The 16,158-nt window shown below is 51.1% G+C and overlaps 1 protein-coding gene across 2 annotated transcripts in view; it reads left to right on the top strand.

Annotated features, from left to right (window-relative positions):
- The first annotated feature begins 10,450 nt into the window (after positions 1–10,450).
- Positions 10,451–16,158, top strand: part of FRMPD3 (FERM and PDZ domain containing 3) — a 59,079-nt gene continuing 53,371 nt past the window's right edge. The window contains exons 1-2 of one of the 2 annotated variants that reach the window (XM_087859449.1): positions 10,451–10,622; positions 13,741–13,843. In XM_087859449.1, coding sequence (XP_087715575.1) covers positions 10,475–10,622; positions 13,741–13,843 — 251 coding nt within the window. In that variant the 5' untranslated portion in view covers positions 10,451–10,474. The remainder of the gene's footprint in view (positions 10,623–13,740; positions 13,844–16,158) is intronic. The other variant, XM_087859450.1, reaches the window with a different exon arrangement.

The raw sequence follows: 16,158 nt of genomic DNA, 5'->3' as shown, positions 1-16,158 counted from the left end.
CCTTTCAGCTCCTGTGAAGATTCCGTTGCTCCAGTTCACCACCCCCCCACTGTCCCAGACAGTGACAGGTGAGTGGGGGCTAAAATGCAAGGACCTCCCCACTAACTCGGCCACAGCTCAGTGGTAACAGCTTTAGACCTTGTGACCTACGGTGCCATATGGCATCAGCCTCACATCTGGCACAGGCCTCACATCTGTCACGGGGCTGGCAGCCCCAGCAGGGAGGGTTTAGGAGCGTGTCTGGGCCTATTAGACAACATGTCTGAGTCTACAGGAAGTGTAGCCCCTGAGGGGAGAAGTAGGGAGGAGGGGGGGCCATTTCCCAGAGGGTCCTCTGCCGTGTCCTCCCAGAGCATCATGGGGTTGGTCTTTTGTGAGGTGACTCCAGGCTCCTACGTGTTTGTGGAAGGACAAACAGCCTTTGTCTCTCTACCTGCCCCCTCATGAGCTGCTAGAACAGGTGACAGGTGTTCTCCATGCCAGCCCACTGGGGAAAAGCAACTGTTTGGACAACCAGAAAATGAATCCAGACACCAGCAGGCTTTCCAGAAGATGCCTCTCCAGGCTCAGCTGAGGAGGAAGTTGCAGGGCCACGAAAACCTGGAGGAAAAGAGGGAGGGAGGCAGCCCTCAGAAAAATAACCAGATCTTCTACGCAGAGACTGCCAGGCGTGGGAAGGGCTATCCGAAGTCATCCTGCCCACCCCCTGGACCTCTGGCCATTCTGAAAGAAGAGTTGTTTGCCCTTGAAAGAAACATTCCTTCCCTGAGAAGGAATAACTGTTAGGTTTCCCACCCTCATTTCCCTAAAAGGACTGGAGCCATGCCAGCTTCCATCTCTTCTTAGATCTTAGCCCTCCCAGACTTTTCCTTTCACTCTGTTCCCTCCCTGCCCTTGTCTTTGGCCAGAGATGTTAAGGAGTTTCTCCCACCGGCCAGACTCCCCATCCAGAAACCGTTCTTTCACAGGCTGAGACAGAAGCAGTAGGCATTTGGGTAATGCATCGCACAGACTGGCCAAGGGATCATGATCTGTTTGCCTCAAAATCACTCCTACCAATGCCTCCATTGATCCATTTAGAGAATATTTACTCCTCACCTACTAGGTGCCAGGTACCATACTAGGTGGTGGAGACACAGTGTTGAACGAAAGAGACCTAGTCAGTAGTCTTAAGGAGTTTATAGACAAATAATCACATAAATGAATATAGATGGTGGTGAGTCTCCTGAAGGAAGCAAGCAGACTGTAGCAATGGGGATAACTAGTCCAGCGTTCTCAGGGAAGGGCCACTGTGAGGAGGTGACATTTGAGTGGAGACCTGCAGGGTGAAAGATCAGCGATGTGGAGAACGGGGAGAGAGGTTTCCAGAGGAAAAAGGAATACCAAGCGGGAAGGCCTTGAGGTGGTGAAGAACTTGATGTGTTCAGAAACTGACAAAAGGCCAGTGGGGCCAGACTGTACCAGGCAAGAGCAAGACTAGCCTGAGAGGGGTCTGGCAAGGAGGGCAGGAGGAGACCACACAGGCCAGGAGAGAAGAATTCACTTGTAGCGGGAGAGGTCTGCGGGGTTTTAAGCAGGGGAGCGACAGGGTCGGATTTGGACTTGGCGTTAGCTCCACGGGGAGACCAGGAAGGAGGCGGCTGCAGGAATCCAGGGGACAGATGATGGTCACTTGAACGGGGTGATAGCCGCTGAGATGGAGAGAGTTGGGCAGATCGTGAAGGAAGAGCTGCCAAGACTTACTGAGGGATTCACTGTTGGGGGGCGGGGGAGGGGGTGGCGACAGAAAGGGAGAGACAGGACTCCAGAATGACTCTGAGGTTTCTGGCTTGAGTCATCAAAGAGATGATGGTGTCATGTACTGAGATGAGGAAGGCCGAGCGAGGCTTAGGCTCGAGGGGGGAAAAAAGTCAAGAGTTCAGTTTGGAACATGTTAAGTTTGAGATCCCTGTGACACGCCAAAGCAGAGATGTCGGATAGAGCATTGGAATGTAAGAGTTTGGGAGCTCACAGAGGAGGCGGCGGTAGAATGCAAATGTGGGATCACATGCATAAAGTGTGTACTTAAAGCCAGGGGACTGGTGAGATCACCTGGAAAGAGAGCAGAGGAGGGAAGGCCTGGGACTGAGTCAGGAAGCACGGCAGTATCTAGTGATTAAGTAGTGGAGGAGAAGCCCACAACAGAGACGAAGAATAAACAAGAGGGCAGAGAGGTCCTTGAAGACTCAGGAGATCGTCACAGAAGTCAAGAGAGAAGAGCACCTCAAGGGAACGGCCAACTCTGTCCAAAGCCAGAGAGAGGTTGAGTAAGATGAGACCTGAGAGATGACCTTGAAGGCCATCGGCGACCCCAACAAGGGCAACTCTGTGGAGTAATGGATGTGGAAGCCAGATAATAGTGGATCGAGCGGCAAGTGGGAGAGGATGAAGTGGGGACAATACGTGTAGAAAAGTCTTGAGCGGTTTTGCTGTGAAGGGGAGCGGGAAAAAGGACAGTGTAAGGGGACCGTGGAGTGGAGGGAGGTGGGTTTCTGTTTATTTTCTTAAGATTGGGTGATTTCCATCAGCATGCTAGCATGATTCCAGAGAGGTGGAGAGCTTGATGATTTAGGGAAGAGAGCTAATGCCCAAAGGAGCAAAATCCTTGAGAAGATGAGAGGGGATGGGACCAGAGCATAAATGGAGAGACCTGCCATTGGTAGAAGAAAAGAAACATCTTCTGCTTTCATTGGAGGGGAAAAGGACTCATGGGTACAGATGTAGGCAGGGTGGGGTATAGATGTGGTGTTGGTAAGATGAAGGAGGGGGTTCTCATTTGATGGTTCGTGTTTTCTCAGTCACATAGGGGGTAAACTCACCAGCTGAGGCTTGTCAGGGCCGATGGAGAGGTGCCAAAGATCCAGGAGAGGGGAGGAGCTCCGATATAATTGTTTTAGAGAGTGAGAAAGTGGTGGCCAGACAGCACTGAGAGTCCACACTAGGTTGGAGATGGTGACTATAAGGTGAAAGCCTTGGACCCAATCATGTGGTTTTTCTCCAGCTGCCTTCAGCTACTTGGATGCAGGCATGGGGGATGCATATGGTTGAGTTCATCGAGGAATGAGGTTTTGCAAGGCAAGAATAGCCAAGGGAGAAGGAAGAAAGGAGTTGAAGGTGGGTGCAAGAGAATGATCCTAATGGTGGACCAGGAACTCTAATTTGAACATGAAGGGAAATGAAGGTTATATGCAAATAATGAATCATGGAACATTACATCAAAAACTAAGGATATACTATATGGTAACTAACATAACGTAATAAAAAATTATTATAAAAATAAATAAATAAAAGAAAATTTTTAAAAAAGTAAGAAGGAGCTTGAGGGACAGTAAGAAAGTAAATAACTAGGAGAAAGGCTTGGGGAAGGCCTCTTGGAGGAGGTGACACGTAAGCGGAGACCTGCAGGATAACACAATCATCCTGCCAGTGCAGACTGGAGGAAGAGATTTCCGGGAAAAGGGAGTCCCAAGTGGGAAGTGAATAAGCGATCACGATGCTTCTGATGATTCCTGCAGTGGGGGTCCTGCGGAGGGAAACTGACAGAACGAACAGGGTAGCAGTGAACGGGATGTTGGCAAGGAAGACGGGGAGGTAGTGCACCCCAAGTCTAGGTGTGACGATGGACTGAGTGACTGAGTGGAGGAAGCAATCGTTGGAGGCTTCCCCATCACCATGTGCATGCTCAGCTTACCAACGATGATATCAAGAGTTGGAGTGGGCACACCCACAGGACGGCTATCAGCAAAAAAACCAGAGAACAGCACCAAGTGTTGGCAGAGGTGTGGAGAAATCAGAACCTGTTTGCATTGTGGCTAAGAGTGTAAAATGGCACAACTGCCGTAGAAAATGAGAGAGCAATTCCTTAAAAAATTCAACCTAGAATTGCCATCTCATCCAGCAATGATGCTTGTGGGTATCTACCCCGAAAGACATGAAGGCAGGGACTCAAACAGTCACTTGCGCACCCATGTTCATAGCAGCTTTGGTCACAAGAGCCAAAAGGTGGGAACAAGCCAAGGGTCCGTTGACACATGAATAAAATATGGTACATATATACAAATGGGATATTATTTATTATATGTTTTTAAAGATTTTATTTATTTATTTGAGAGAGAGCACAAGCGAGGGGGGCAGAGACTGAGGGGAGAGGGACAAGCAGACTCCATGCTGAGCAGAGAGCCCAAGGCAGGGGCCCAATTCCAGGACCCCGGGATCATGACCTGAGCCCAAGGTAGATGCTCAACCGACTGAGCCACCCAGGCGCCCCACAAATGGGATATTATTTCAACTTTAAGAGGAAGGGAATTCTGACCCATGCTGCAACACAGAAGACATTATGCTAGGTGAAATAAGCCAGTTAGAAAGGGACAAATGTCATATGCGTCCACTTATATGAGGTTCCTAGAATAGGCAAATTCATAGATGCAGAAAGTAGAATGGTAGTGGCTGGGGGCTGGGGGAGGGGAGGGGAATGGGGAGTTGGGGTTTCATAGGTCCAGAGTTTCAGTCTGGCATGATGAGAAGGTTCTGGAGATGGATGGTGGTGATGGTTGCCCAACAATGTGATAAACTTGATGCCACTGAACTGTATCCTGAAAAGATGATTAAAATGGTACCTTTCATGTTAACGTTATATTTTACCGTGATAAAATAAAAAGGATTGGAGTAGATGGGATGATCACATGTGACCAGGAACTGAAGTCTTCAGTGAATGTGGGGGCTACTCCCAGGAAGCTGTAGAGAGCAGTGAGGAGAGAAACGGAGTGGTAGAGGTGGGCGGCAGGCATGGTCCTCAAAGGAGAAGGGTTTCTGGCAAAAGGAAGGAGGAGTACTGGCTTGGAGGTGGCATTGGCAAGCAAGGAGGACACCTACCCCCACGTGCAGGTCCTGAAGGTCTTGAAATTTGAATGTGAAAGAAAAATACAAAACCCAGCTTTCATTTGAGAGGGCCTGTGGGCAAGTGATGTTTGTTCCTCAAGGAATAAGTGAGGCCTTCACTGGGAGAGAAAGGTGAAGGGCACTTTCAGAGAAGAAATTGGTGACATGGGAGAATTTGCTGTTGACTGAGAATTCCAGAGGGCACAATGGAAGGGTTGGAAGGGAGGGGAAGAGTGGCATTAGTCTGTGAAGAGACCGCTGTGGGGAGAGGAGAGTGTGGGAGTCCGAGGGACAGCCGGAGGTGAGTGGACTTCTTTCCGGTGACGACTGAAGTTAATGGGCCCATAGTGAGGCCCTATGAGCCGAGTCGCCTGTATGGGAGGGTGAGCTTAGAGGCATGTGGGAAGTCAGTTCTGAGGTCTCCAGTGTGTCCCCTCCGCTGGGGTGACTCAAGGGTGGCCTCTGTGACAGATAGTTCAGGGGTGTGTCTCAGTTCACTTGTGGAGGAGGGATCTGCTGAATCCTTCTACCTGGTCTCCTCGATGTCACCTGCTGGGCATCTGCTCAGGCCACAGGTTCTTGGCAGAGATGGTGTAGGAAAAGGAGTTGCTTAATCTCTCCTCCCAAAGCTCAGTTTCCTCATCTGTAAAATGGGTGGCTGTGGGGCCAGAGTGATGCGGTATGTGGGCAGTGTTGTTTTCTGCACTGTCCTCTCTTTCTTCATCCTCCTTGCCTTAGTCCCAGATGTCTCGGGTCCTCAGGCTGTCCTTTTGCTGACCAAACTCTTCAGTGGGGCTAAGTCAAGCCCACTCTGTCCAGACGTTCCTCTCCTTTTCCCTAATGCACCCTTACTTGTCCTATTTCGTATCCATTTAGAGCCCTCCCTATTCCCTCTAGGAATAAATCTGATTCAGCCAATGAGTCCTTTGTTGGCATGACTTTATGTGTCCTTTTTCCAAGAAAGCATTTGTGTTTTAGCTGGGGACTTCGATGCCATAACCCAGTGGAATAAAAGCCCCTCTGTCCTCCCACCTGATTGTGGCCTTCCCATTGTCTGAGAATTGCCTTCTTTTTAGATCCTTGCTTCCCCAAGTGTGGCCTGTGGACCAGCAGCATGGGCACCACGCTGGAATTTGCTAGAATCTCAGTCAGTACTCCAGACCTGCTGCATCAGAATCATCGTAGCAATACCGCTAGGTGATTCATAAGCGCATTCAAGTCTGAGCAGCACAGCTAGAGTGAGGAGCGGCTAGCCAAAGCCAGGCCCCTTTACAAGAAGAAGAGTTTGTGTCCAAGCTCCTTACAAGAGCACACCCGGAGCAGCTGCTTCAGAGCCCCAGGGACGGGGCTCCCATCTCTGACACCAGGAAGAAATGGCATCTCCTGGCAGCCCAGCTGCCATGCTGGATCTCTGGAGCTTCTGGAAGAGTCAGGCTCCTGTGATTGGAATCAGAGGGCTAATTGGCCCCACATGGCTCCAAATGCTGCCAGTTGCGAGGGGAGTGACAAGACTCCCCAAGGAGCCAACCAAATGTAAAGAAAAAAGAGCCAAAGGCAAGGAGAGATGGAGAGCCGAAAGCTGATGCCTGGGAATCTAGCTGGTACATTTCTATCTTCCTGCCCAGAAGTGCCCGGGAGAGAGCATTAGCTCCCAACCCATCCATCTTCTTCTCAGTTCACTCGCCCCTTAGCCGGGTCGTGCCTAGCAACAGCTGTCAGCAGGAGCTCCAGCTCGCAGTCTGTCTTTGGACGGGAAGGAGGGAAGTGTTTAGCCCACGGAGGAACTAGTGTCAGGGTCTCCAGAGAGCCAGGTCATCTGATAGCTGGATCAGGAACAGAGCTGCCTGGGAAGTGAGGGGACAGAGTCCACTGTGGGGCTGCCTCTTGCAGGCAAGGAGTTGATGGGGGCCGGGCCTGGGCTGCGGGAAGTGGGTGAAGTTTATCTTCGGCTCCGTTTCTCTGCCCCTCCAGCCTCCCCGAATGAGGCTACCTGTAACATCGCCGCCTCTACATCTGTGTGATGCGTTTAACCTTCCAAAGTGCTTCTGTAGCCATGATCTCATTTCATTTTCCCAACAATGCTGAGTGAACGGGATCAGAGACAGGTTAATTAGGACGTGGGCCGGCCTTCCAGATGCAGCCAGGACGCGGAGCGCTGCGGGGCCCTGGGGCTGGGCCAGCCCTGCCGTGCGGACTGAGCAGCCAGAGGGTCTCAGGACCCTGAGTGGCTGTAGGCAGTGGAGGGGGGTGCGCCAGGATGCAGGGCCCACTCCGAGAGAGATTTGGCTCCAGCTGGGCTGCTAATATGCTTAGCTTCCGTGGATCCCTACTTCCTCCCCCAGCTTGGAGGCTGGATGGAGGAGGAGCAGTCACCAAGCCTCTTCGGCAGGAGAGTTAGAGACCGTGAGGAGAAAATGGATGTGAAAGCACCTTTTCTCAGATGAGGTAATGGGTGTAAAAATGAAAAGAAGCACTTGGCTATAAAGCGTCATTATCATTAGGCAGAAGAGAAAGACTAGGCTTTTACCCAGGTCATTGACTAGAGAAGGCAAGCCTGGAGCGGGGCGAGGGGACGCCTTTCGGCCTTGGGTGGGCAGGAGTCAGAACGAAGGCATTACGTGCATCTGGAAACACATGGCAAGTCCCAGAAACGAAGCTGGGGCAGGTGATGGGCGAGGGAGGACCACAAGCTTCAGCTGCTTCATAATTTTGTTCCAGGTTGCCCTGTTGGAAGGGACCAGAAACCAAACATCTTTCAAAGTGAAATTGCCTTTTTTTCCTCCCCAGTAGGGAAGGCACGTGACCCGTGGACAGCTGAGCTCCTGTCATCCATCACCGCTTGCTTTCATTGTCACTCCCAAGTCTCCAGGCACTTAGCAAAAATTTCAGAGAGACTGAGATACAGTCCCTGAAAGATGCAGACCCCAGGAGGGAAGGGCTGCCTTCCATTTGCATTGTAAAAGGGCCTTCTCCTCTGTCAGTGGAGGTGTTTCTTCCCTGACCCAAGATAACTTGGGAAGGCTCAGGCAGTGGGAGGCAAGGGTTGCTTGCTGATTTGGGGAGGAGGGAGAGGGGAGCATCAAGTTAGGGACAGTCCAGCTCGGTTAGGGACAGCCCAGGGACGAATGTGCTTCAGGCCCACCTGGAGTCATGTCTGCGGCTCTAGGAGAAGTAGTTGGGCTCCCTGGGCGAAGACGGGGCTGCCCATGTCTAATGCAAGTTAGACCTTAATTACGGACTTTCACTACTATTCTCAGTTCCACTCTAATTTTCCTTTTCAGTGTACACATCACTTTCCTCCCCTACGCTAGACTGGAATCTCTTTGAGGGCAGAGATCTGTAATTTCTGTGTGCCTCGAAGCTCTGAGTAGGCGCTCAATAAATACTTGTTGATGAATGACCATGAGTCAAAACAGGAAAGCAAAACGCTTGTCACAAAAGGCTCTTAGCCTGTTGGCTCCTCTGGCTCCAGGAGCGTTTCTTTGCATCATTATTGGTGGTGCCTTCAGCCCAGCAGAGGCTAAAGTGTGTCCAGCTTCAGAAAAAGAAAAAGGCAGCAAAACTGAGCCTGCAGTAGCCAGGGGACCCTGAGCTCAGGACCAGCGTACTGAGTACTGGAACACACGCCTAGGTGTTCCTCGTGAGTGCCCCTGCTCCCCACGCACAGCCCCACAGGCTCTCATCCTCCAGCCTGCCCTGGCTGGGACCCATGTCAGAAATGAGCTGGTGTCACCCCAAAAAGAGGCTCCTTCAATGCCAATGAGATGGGAGACAGGAAAGCAAGGGGCTTATTTTGGAAGCAGCCCCAGGGGTGAGGCAAGATGGCAGCTGCAAGAAAGATGTTCTCTAGATCCCTTCAAGACCAAGCTCCTGCCTGCCACCAGTCACAGAAATGAGAGAGGTGCCAGCCTGGGGCCACCCTCATCAGAGCCCTGTCCTGGGAGGGTGCCTATCTTAGGACACCGGCCAGCCACAGTCCAGCTTCTGAGTGACTTTCCATTGAAAAATGACCATTTGTCCTACCCGTGCGGGAGGGCAGGAGCCAGTTTCTGAATTTGCCTTCAGGGGGCCTGACCGCATCCTGGGCAGCCCCATCTGCCTCCCTAAGGGGTGACAGACACACCCCAAGCCGGCTTGGTTGGGTGCAGCCAGAGTTGATGTGACTGGCATTAAGGCAGCCGTGGTCTGTCTTCCTTCCTGAGTTCTTCTATGAAAGAGACAAGCCCCAGACTATGTATTTCTCTTTCGTACAATTACTCTAAATCTCCCACCCCCCCATAAATAGTCCTAAAGTCTAATTATCGAATTTGTGTCCTTATAAACAACCTAATCGCTTGAAACCATTTGCAACTGAGGAATGCGGTATCCTGAGCTAGCCAGCAATCACTCTCCTGGTGTCAGAAACTCCCACCTCTTTTACGAACCTTATACTAGTTTGATTAATCACCTCCTGCCCCTCTGAATCTTGTTCCGAAGGGCCCTGCCTGGAACCTCAGTTTTCAAGAATACACACACTGAGGCTAGGGAATTCAACCCCATTTGGTAGACCAGAACTCTCCTGGGGCTTGAGCGATGCCAAGTCTGGGAGCTAAGGTTCTGCAAGTCTCTTGGCTCTGGTGCCCTCTCTTCCACCTCCAGCTGCCCCACCCCACCCGTTGGCCATTCATTGCCCTCTTTACCTCCTCCTCTGCCTCTGGCACCCAGTGCCCTCCCAAGCTCCACGGTCCCCGTGCCCTCACCCTAGTCCTTGCTGTAGAACCCTTCTAAAGTCCTCGTGTTAATTTTTCTGAGCTTCAACAACTCCATCTGTGGGCATCAAGAGAGCTATCTGCAGTCTCTCCCAGGTACCAGGGTGGCGATTTCTTGCAGCCCATTGGGGTTCACATCTGCTGGCAGCCATGAGACACAGCTCCCCTGCTTGCCCATAGGAGCCATTTTCCAGTTGTCCCCATTACCTGAGTAAGACGGTGTTACGTACGATTGTGTACGGTAATGGTCCTCCGCATCAGCACATTTGTTTATATATGCCATCTAAATAGTTTGTTTTTATATAGAACCTAAGGGATATCAAAGTTTAAAATTGTGCAAGGACTTCATGAAGGACTATTCTGAAGCAACTTTGCATTCCTTCCCCCACTTACTTGCCTGTCTCATGGTCCCTTCCTCGAGGTTTTGGTGTCCCTTAGGGAGTCGATAGCCAATTCAGTGGGCAATACCAGTTAACCTTCAGAATAACATACTTGCATTTAGGCTCCTTCTAAAGTCCCAATATCTTGGAGAAAAGGACTCTAGTGTCAAGTTCTGTGGCAACAGTTTTTTTTCTGTTGGCCCTGGCCCCATAGACAGTGGCTTTTCCTTGCCAGACTCCTCTTTCTTCAAACTGAGCTATGAGGCCATCCTTGCCTCTGCTGGTTCTAGGGGACATAGGAAGCCAAGCATGTGAGCTCCCACGTGCCATGGCCAGCACCCTCATCAGGGTCCCCTCCCAGCCGGTTCTGAGGCTTAGTTGCCTTTGCATCTTGTTTTGCTCCCATCTTCCCCTTCCCTCAGTCATGTGATGCAGGAAGAGAGCGCAAATGCTATGGAATGGGAGCAGCTGCCAGCAGAGACGCTGCGACAAGTGACCATTCACCGAGACCCTATATATGGCTTTGGCTTCGTGGCTGGCAGTGAGCGGCCCGTGGTGGTGCGATCTGTGAGGCCAGGTAGGTGTTCCTCAGAGTGTCCCCCCTGTCCCCGGATCCTGTCCCCCAGCACCCACCCATCTTCCCAAAGAACAGGGCTCCCCCATTCACTGTGGTGGTCCCAAGGAATTCATAAAGAGTGGATAAAGACGCACCAATGACCATGTGAGGGAGCTGGGCTTTAAGAGCGATCGACACAAACCATTGAGGCTTTCTGGGGCCAAGACAGAGGCCACAGTTGATGGTTTAGTAGAGTCTCTGTCTTAATGAAGCCTCCCTGTGTGTAGAATCTATAAAAGAGCCAGACTGTCTTGGATGAGAAATGTCTCTTCAATTCCATTCAACAAGTATTTATAGATTGCCTACTCTAAGCATGGCAAGATGGTAGGGCAGGACAAGACGCAGTTCCTGTCTCCAGGCCCCCAACCATCAGGCTGGAGAGACTGGTACACACTCACGAGAAAGGTCAGCCACTGACAGCTAGGATCGGGATGCAGACCATAGGTGGGAGAGGAGGGGGGAGGGGAAGGAAAGTTCCAAATGCCACAGTGGCAGTAACGACTGCTGCCATTGATTAAGTGCCTACTGTGTGCTTTCTTCATCTTGTTTATTCCTCCCAGCCAAGCCTGCAGGGTAAGTAGTCCTCCCCATTCGACCAAATGAGGAAACTGAGGCACAGAGTAAGAAAAGTGGCTTGTCCAGGGGCACTCAGGTGGGAGGCAGTGGATCCAGGATTTGGACCTGGCTGGGTCTGTCGGATGCCAACATGGGAGAAGCGGGGCTTGAATGGGACCGGGTGGGAAGGAACAAGTGAAAGCCCCCACCTGAACTGTGGAATCCTGCCATCATGAATGAACTGGGCAATGGCCTAAGCGCCGTTTCGTTCCACATCTGCTAGGCATTGACAGAAAAGACGGACAGAAAGAAGCTTTATTCCTGACTTGCTGGGCCCGAGGCTTTAGATGTTTACAACAGTTTCTCACTCAGTCAAGAGGAGCAGCCGGAGTACAAACTGGTCTAGCAGAAATTTGATGAATTTTGCAATCCTCAAAGGAAAAGGAAAAAAAAAAGATTTTTGTAAGCTCCCTTTTCAACTAGAGGGCATAAAGAAAAAAAAAACAATCCAGTACAGGAGTTCGTGGCTAACCTCAGGCTCCCAGTCAGTCATGCAGTCTGGTGGAAGGTTTTTGAGTCCCTGATCAGAAATCAAATCTGTCCTGGGTAAGAGCAATCGGGAAAAGCTTAATAGCAGGCCACCAGGAGCCCCTGCTTTTGACCTCAAAGGAGATGGGATTTACAGAGCCTAACGGAACCCCTAGGCCTAGACAAGGGGGTCAGTTTCAAGCCATGTGAAAATGAAGAGGCAGAGTTGGAGGGGTGGGGACAAAGGAGAGCCGCAGGCAAGAGCCACAGAAAATCATGGGGTTGGCAGGCATAGCCCTATAAAGATGTAGACTGATCCTGATGGCTGCTTCTGGCCCAGGAGGCTCTCAAGTGCACAGGACTTCTTGGTTCTGTATTTGAGATGATAAGATAAAAGACAAGAGGCATCCTGTAGAGGACCAATCTCAGTGGGGCCAGCCAGCACACCATCCGGGAAAGCAGTAGTAGATTGATGCCTACCACTGCCATCAGAGTTGAATTTCATGAGGACCGCTTCCATTAGAAGGAAGGAAGGGAGCAAGTAGGGAAGAGGTAGAGTGGCCTCTATACCAAAAGATTGGCATGTTGGCAGGAGAAGATAGAAGGAATGAAATGAGTTGAAGGAATTGCCCCCTTGGAGGATTACAGCTACCATCTAGTGAATTCGTACCAACATCAATCAACCATCTCAAGTGCTGTACCCTCATCATCTCATTTATCCGCCCCACATTCTTATGACATGGAGGTATTTTTATTTTCCCATTTGCCAAGTGAGGAAAGAGAGCCTCAGAGAGATGAAACGTCTCGTCCAAGGTCACACAACCAGTGAGTCGCAGATTTGGAATTCGAGTTCAGGTCTGGCTGGCTGCTAAGAGTGGGGCCTCCACCACCCCCATCCCCTGCTCCTGAAGTCACTGTGCTATCAGGAGACTTGGCCCAGCGGGCCGAGGGCCAGTGCAGTTGGAGTGGTGAATCTCGCTGGCCGAGCCGCATAGGCACCCTCAGCACACAGGCCCCACACGCCAGAGCCACCGGGTCACACTCTGGTGACACAGTTGTTTTGTATGTTCATGTTTCTGGCATTTGCACAGCACACTTCTTTGTAGAGAGAGGGAACAATTGGGATCTAGCCCTTTAAAGCAGGCGCAAACAAGAGTCAAGGCAGGTTTGAGAGTGGGACCTGTCAGTAAACATCTCTTTGGGGCTTGAGTCAGGCTGGGCCTGACTTCTCATTCTCCTTGAATCTCTGAAAAACTTTTCTCCAAGGTCTTGGCTAAACACCAGATTCAGCACACCCTGTGGCGCCCCTTGACCCCTATCTTTTACCCCAACCAAGAAGGTATGGCCCTCAGATAGGTCTGCTTTCTTAACCTCGGCAGTGGAGTTGGGAAGGAGAGAAAGCAAACTTCCAACTCTCCACAATTTGGGGTCTGTGCTTGTCCCCCTCACTTACTAAAGAGTGGCATCTCTCAGAGATGAGAGAAGATAAACCCTCTGGGTCTTTTAGTCCATCCCCCTGTCTTCAGGCAAGTGACTGCCTAAATCATTCCCGACCAGCGAGTAGGAATGTTGCTCAGGTAAGAAGATACCTTGTCGCTCCTCACTTCAGCTATACCCCCTTCAGTAGTCTGCAAGTCACTCCTCGTGCCTAAGCAGATCCGTCCTGAAGAAACCCGTGTCTCTCTTTAGAACCCAGCCACAAAAGCACGTATTCACCTGGTCTGAGGGCCAGGCCTGGGCTTGGTAGGGTTTGCTCCCACACCACTGGCAGCCACAGGAGGTCCGAGCTAGCCTCTTTCTTCAGTCTTCTGCCCTCTGTCTGGCACAGGCAGCCACGGCACAAACAACACCCCTACCACCAGCCCGCATGGCCTGCACTCTTCCTACAGGCTCCTGTACCCACTTCCGCTCCCTTAGGCACTGGTGACTCCCTCCCAGACCTGTGCTTTCCCAGCAGTGGCTCCAGGCCCTCATGCCTCTCTCCTCTCCTCTGCAGGAGGCCCCTCTGAGGACAAGCTCCTGGCTGGTGACCAGATTGTGGCTATTAATGAGGAGGACGTGAGTGAAGCCCCCAGGGAGAGGTTCATAGAACTCATCAGGTAACAGGGGCCTCTTGGGCCTTGGCAGGAGCTGAGCACCGACTCCTCCCCTGTCCCACCAGTGACATAGGGCTACCACGGTCCTCCCTGGCCCTGAGAGGGAAGCCCTTCAGGCAGAGTAGCCCTAGCCGGGGCTCCTGGCTACCCAGGGGCCCCAGGGGCCCTCACACTCTCTGACTTAGCCTTCTCCAGTGATCTGAACAGAGAACAGCCTTCTGCAAGAGCTCACCTCACCTTTCTCCCCCATACTACTCCCCTTACCAAAGCCCCTTAGTTTTTGACTTACAGTGCAGGGGGGCAGACCCAGTGAGCAAGGAGGACTAAACGAGCCATTAAAAGAACGCTCTGGAAAAAAAAAAAAGAACACTCTGGGATAAGCACAGTGTGAGCCAGGCATTGTGTCTCACCTCTCCATACCCCCTCTACAAAAAAAAAAAAAAAAGACAAAACAAAACACCTGAGGAGAAAAAATTCTGAATCCCTAGCTAATGGGCTGAGGAAGGGAACCTGCCATTGTGGATTCTGCTTACTGTGTGTGGACCCTCTTAGTGCCCTCTACAGATGGGGGCAAAAGAGAGAGAGAAAGGAGTGTCAGGGGGACTCCCACCATCTGTACATGGCAGTAATCATGGTGACTTTTCCCCTCCTCACCCCTACACATAGGACACATGTACACGCTATACACAGTCCCCTACCTCACACTCCTACCACACACATACACACACACCACCCACATGCCTCCTTGCACAGACGTGTTGATAAGGAATAAGAGGATAGAGGTGAGGGCTCTAAATTCCGCGGATTGTCTTCCGCTTTGGTGACCTTGGCTGTCTCCTCCCAAATGGTACTATGTGTGCTCTTGCTTTCGCTCTTGCTCTCTCCCTCTGTCTGCCTTGTGTAGTCTGCTCTATCTCTGCCTCCATCTCCTTCAGGCCCTCTTGGTTTAGAATATTCTTCATCCCACGTGTCTTTCTTGTTCTCCCAAATCCCACCTGTCTGCAGAACCCCTCCCTCCCCTTCAAAGGCAGATTTAGCACCCTGCGGATGGAACAGCACCCTCTTGTGAGCTCTGGAGGCAGTTGGAATGCTGCCTCCTGAAGTCCAGAGCAGGCCTTCCTCGACACACTTCCCCTCCAGCTCACATCTTGAAACCTGTCTGGTCCCTAATGACGTTTAGTTTCTCTCTCCTCCAAGTTCAGTGGTCCATTGCATCCCACCCCACCCAACTCCACCCTTCACCCTCCACCACCACACCAAAGTGGGGTAAGTCCTTTCAACCCCATCAAGGGCATGTTGGGGTTCTTTCAGCCTGACCCTCCAGAAGTCTTTGCTCTGCTTCTAGTAAATACCTTTGCACCCTAGAACAGGTACGCCAGTTTTGTGAAGGAGTCCAGAGCTCCTTCAGGATCAAGACAGAGCTCACTCATTTGATAACCTTGGGGGTCAGCAGATTTTTATTATTTCATTCATTCAATGAATATTTGTTATCGAGTGTCTACTATGCACCAGGCACTGAATATACAGCAATGAATGACATAAATCCTATTGGAATTTACATTCTCGTGGAAAGAGACACGCCTTAACAATAAACATGATAAATATGTAATTATATGGCATACTGGAAATAGATGAAGGTTAGCGAACGATAGAAAGTGGATCGGGAGAAACCGGGTCCTGGAGTGCTGGGCACAGAGGTGCTGATGCAAGTTTAAATAGCCTGGCCAGGGGCGCCTGGGTGGCTCAGTCGTTGAGCGTCTGCCTTCTGCCCAGGGTGTGATCCCGGCGTTCTGGGATCGAGCCCCACGTCAGGCTCCTCCGCTGGGAGCCTGCTTCTTCCTCTCCTACTCCTCCTGCTTGTGTTCCCTCTCTCGCTGGCTGTCTCTCTCTGTCAAATAAATAAATAAATAAAATCTTTAAAAAAAAAAAGGAAAAAAAATAAATAAATAGCCTGGCCAGCGTTAGCCTCATTGAGAAGGCGGCAACTAAAGAAAGACTGAGAGGAGGGAGGGTATCAGAGAGGAAGAGCCAGTGCAAAGGCCCTGAGGCAGGAGTGTGTCTGGCATGTTTAGGGAGCGGGGGAGAAGCTAGGATGTGAAGTGGGGCAAAGAGGGGAAGACCTGTAGCCACTATAAGGACTTCAGCTTTGTTCTACGTGAAATGGGGAAATGTGGCAGGGGCTGGGGCAGATGCATCTCATAATCTGACTTACACTATGCCCTGCCCTGTTCAAGAGATGGATGGAGTTTTCCTGGAATACAACTCCTTCCTCCTCCCAGGAGCTCCCCATCCCTGGACTTGGCCTCACTGAATGTGGA

This window comes from Ursus americanus, chromosome X, assembly GCF_024610735.1.
Source record: "Ursus americanus isolate L20-20 chromosome X, mUrsAme1.1.p, whole genome shotgun sequence".
Taxonomy (NCBI): Eukaryota; Metazoa; Chordata; class Mammalia; order Carnivora; family Ursidae; genus Ursus; species Ursus americanus.
The sequence above is the reverse complement of the archived record's forward strand: the minus strand, read 5'-3'. Positions and strand labels throughout refer to the sequence as shown.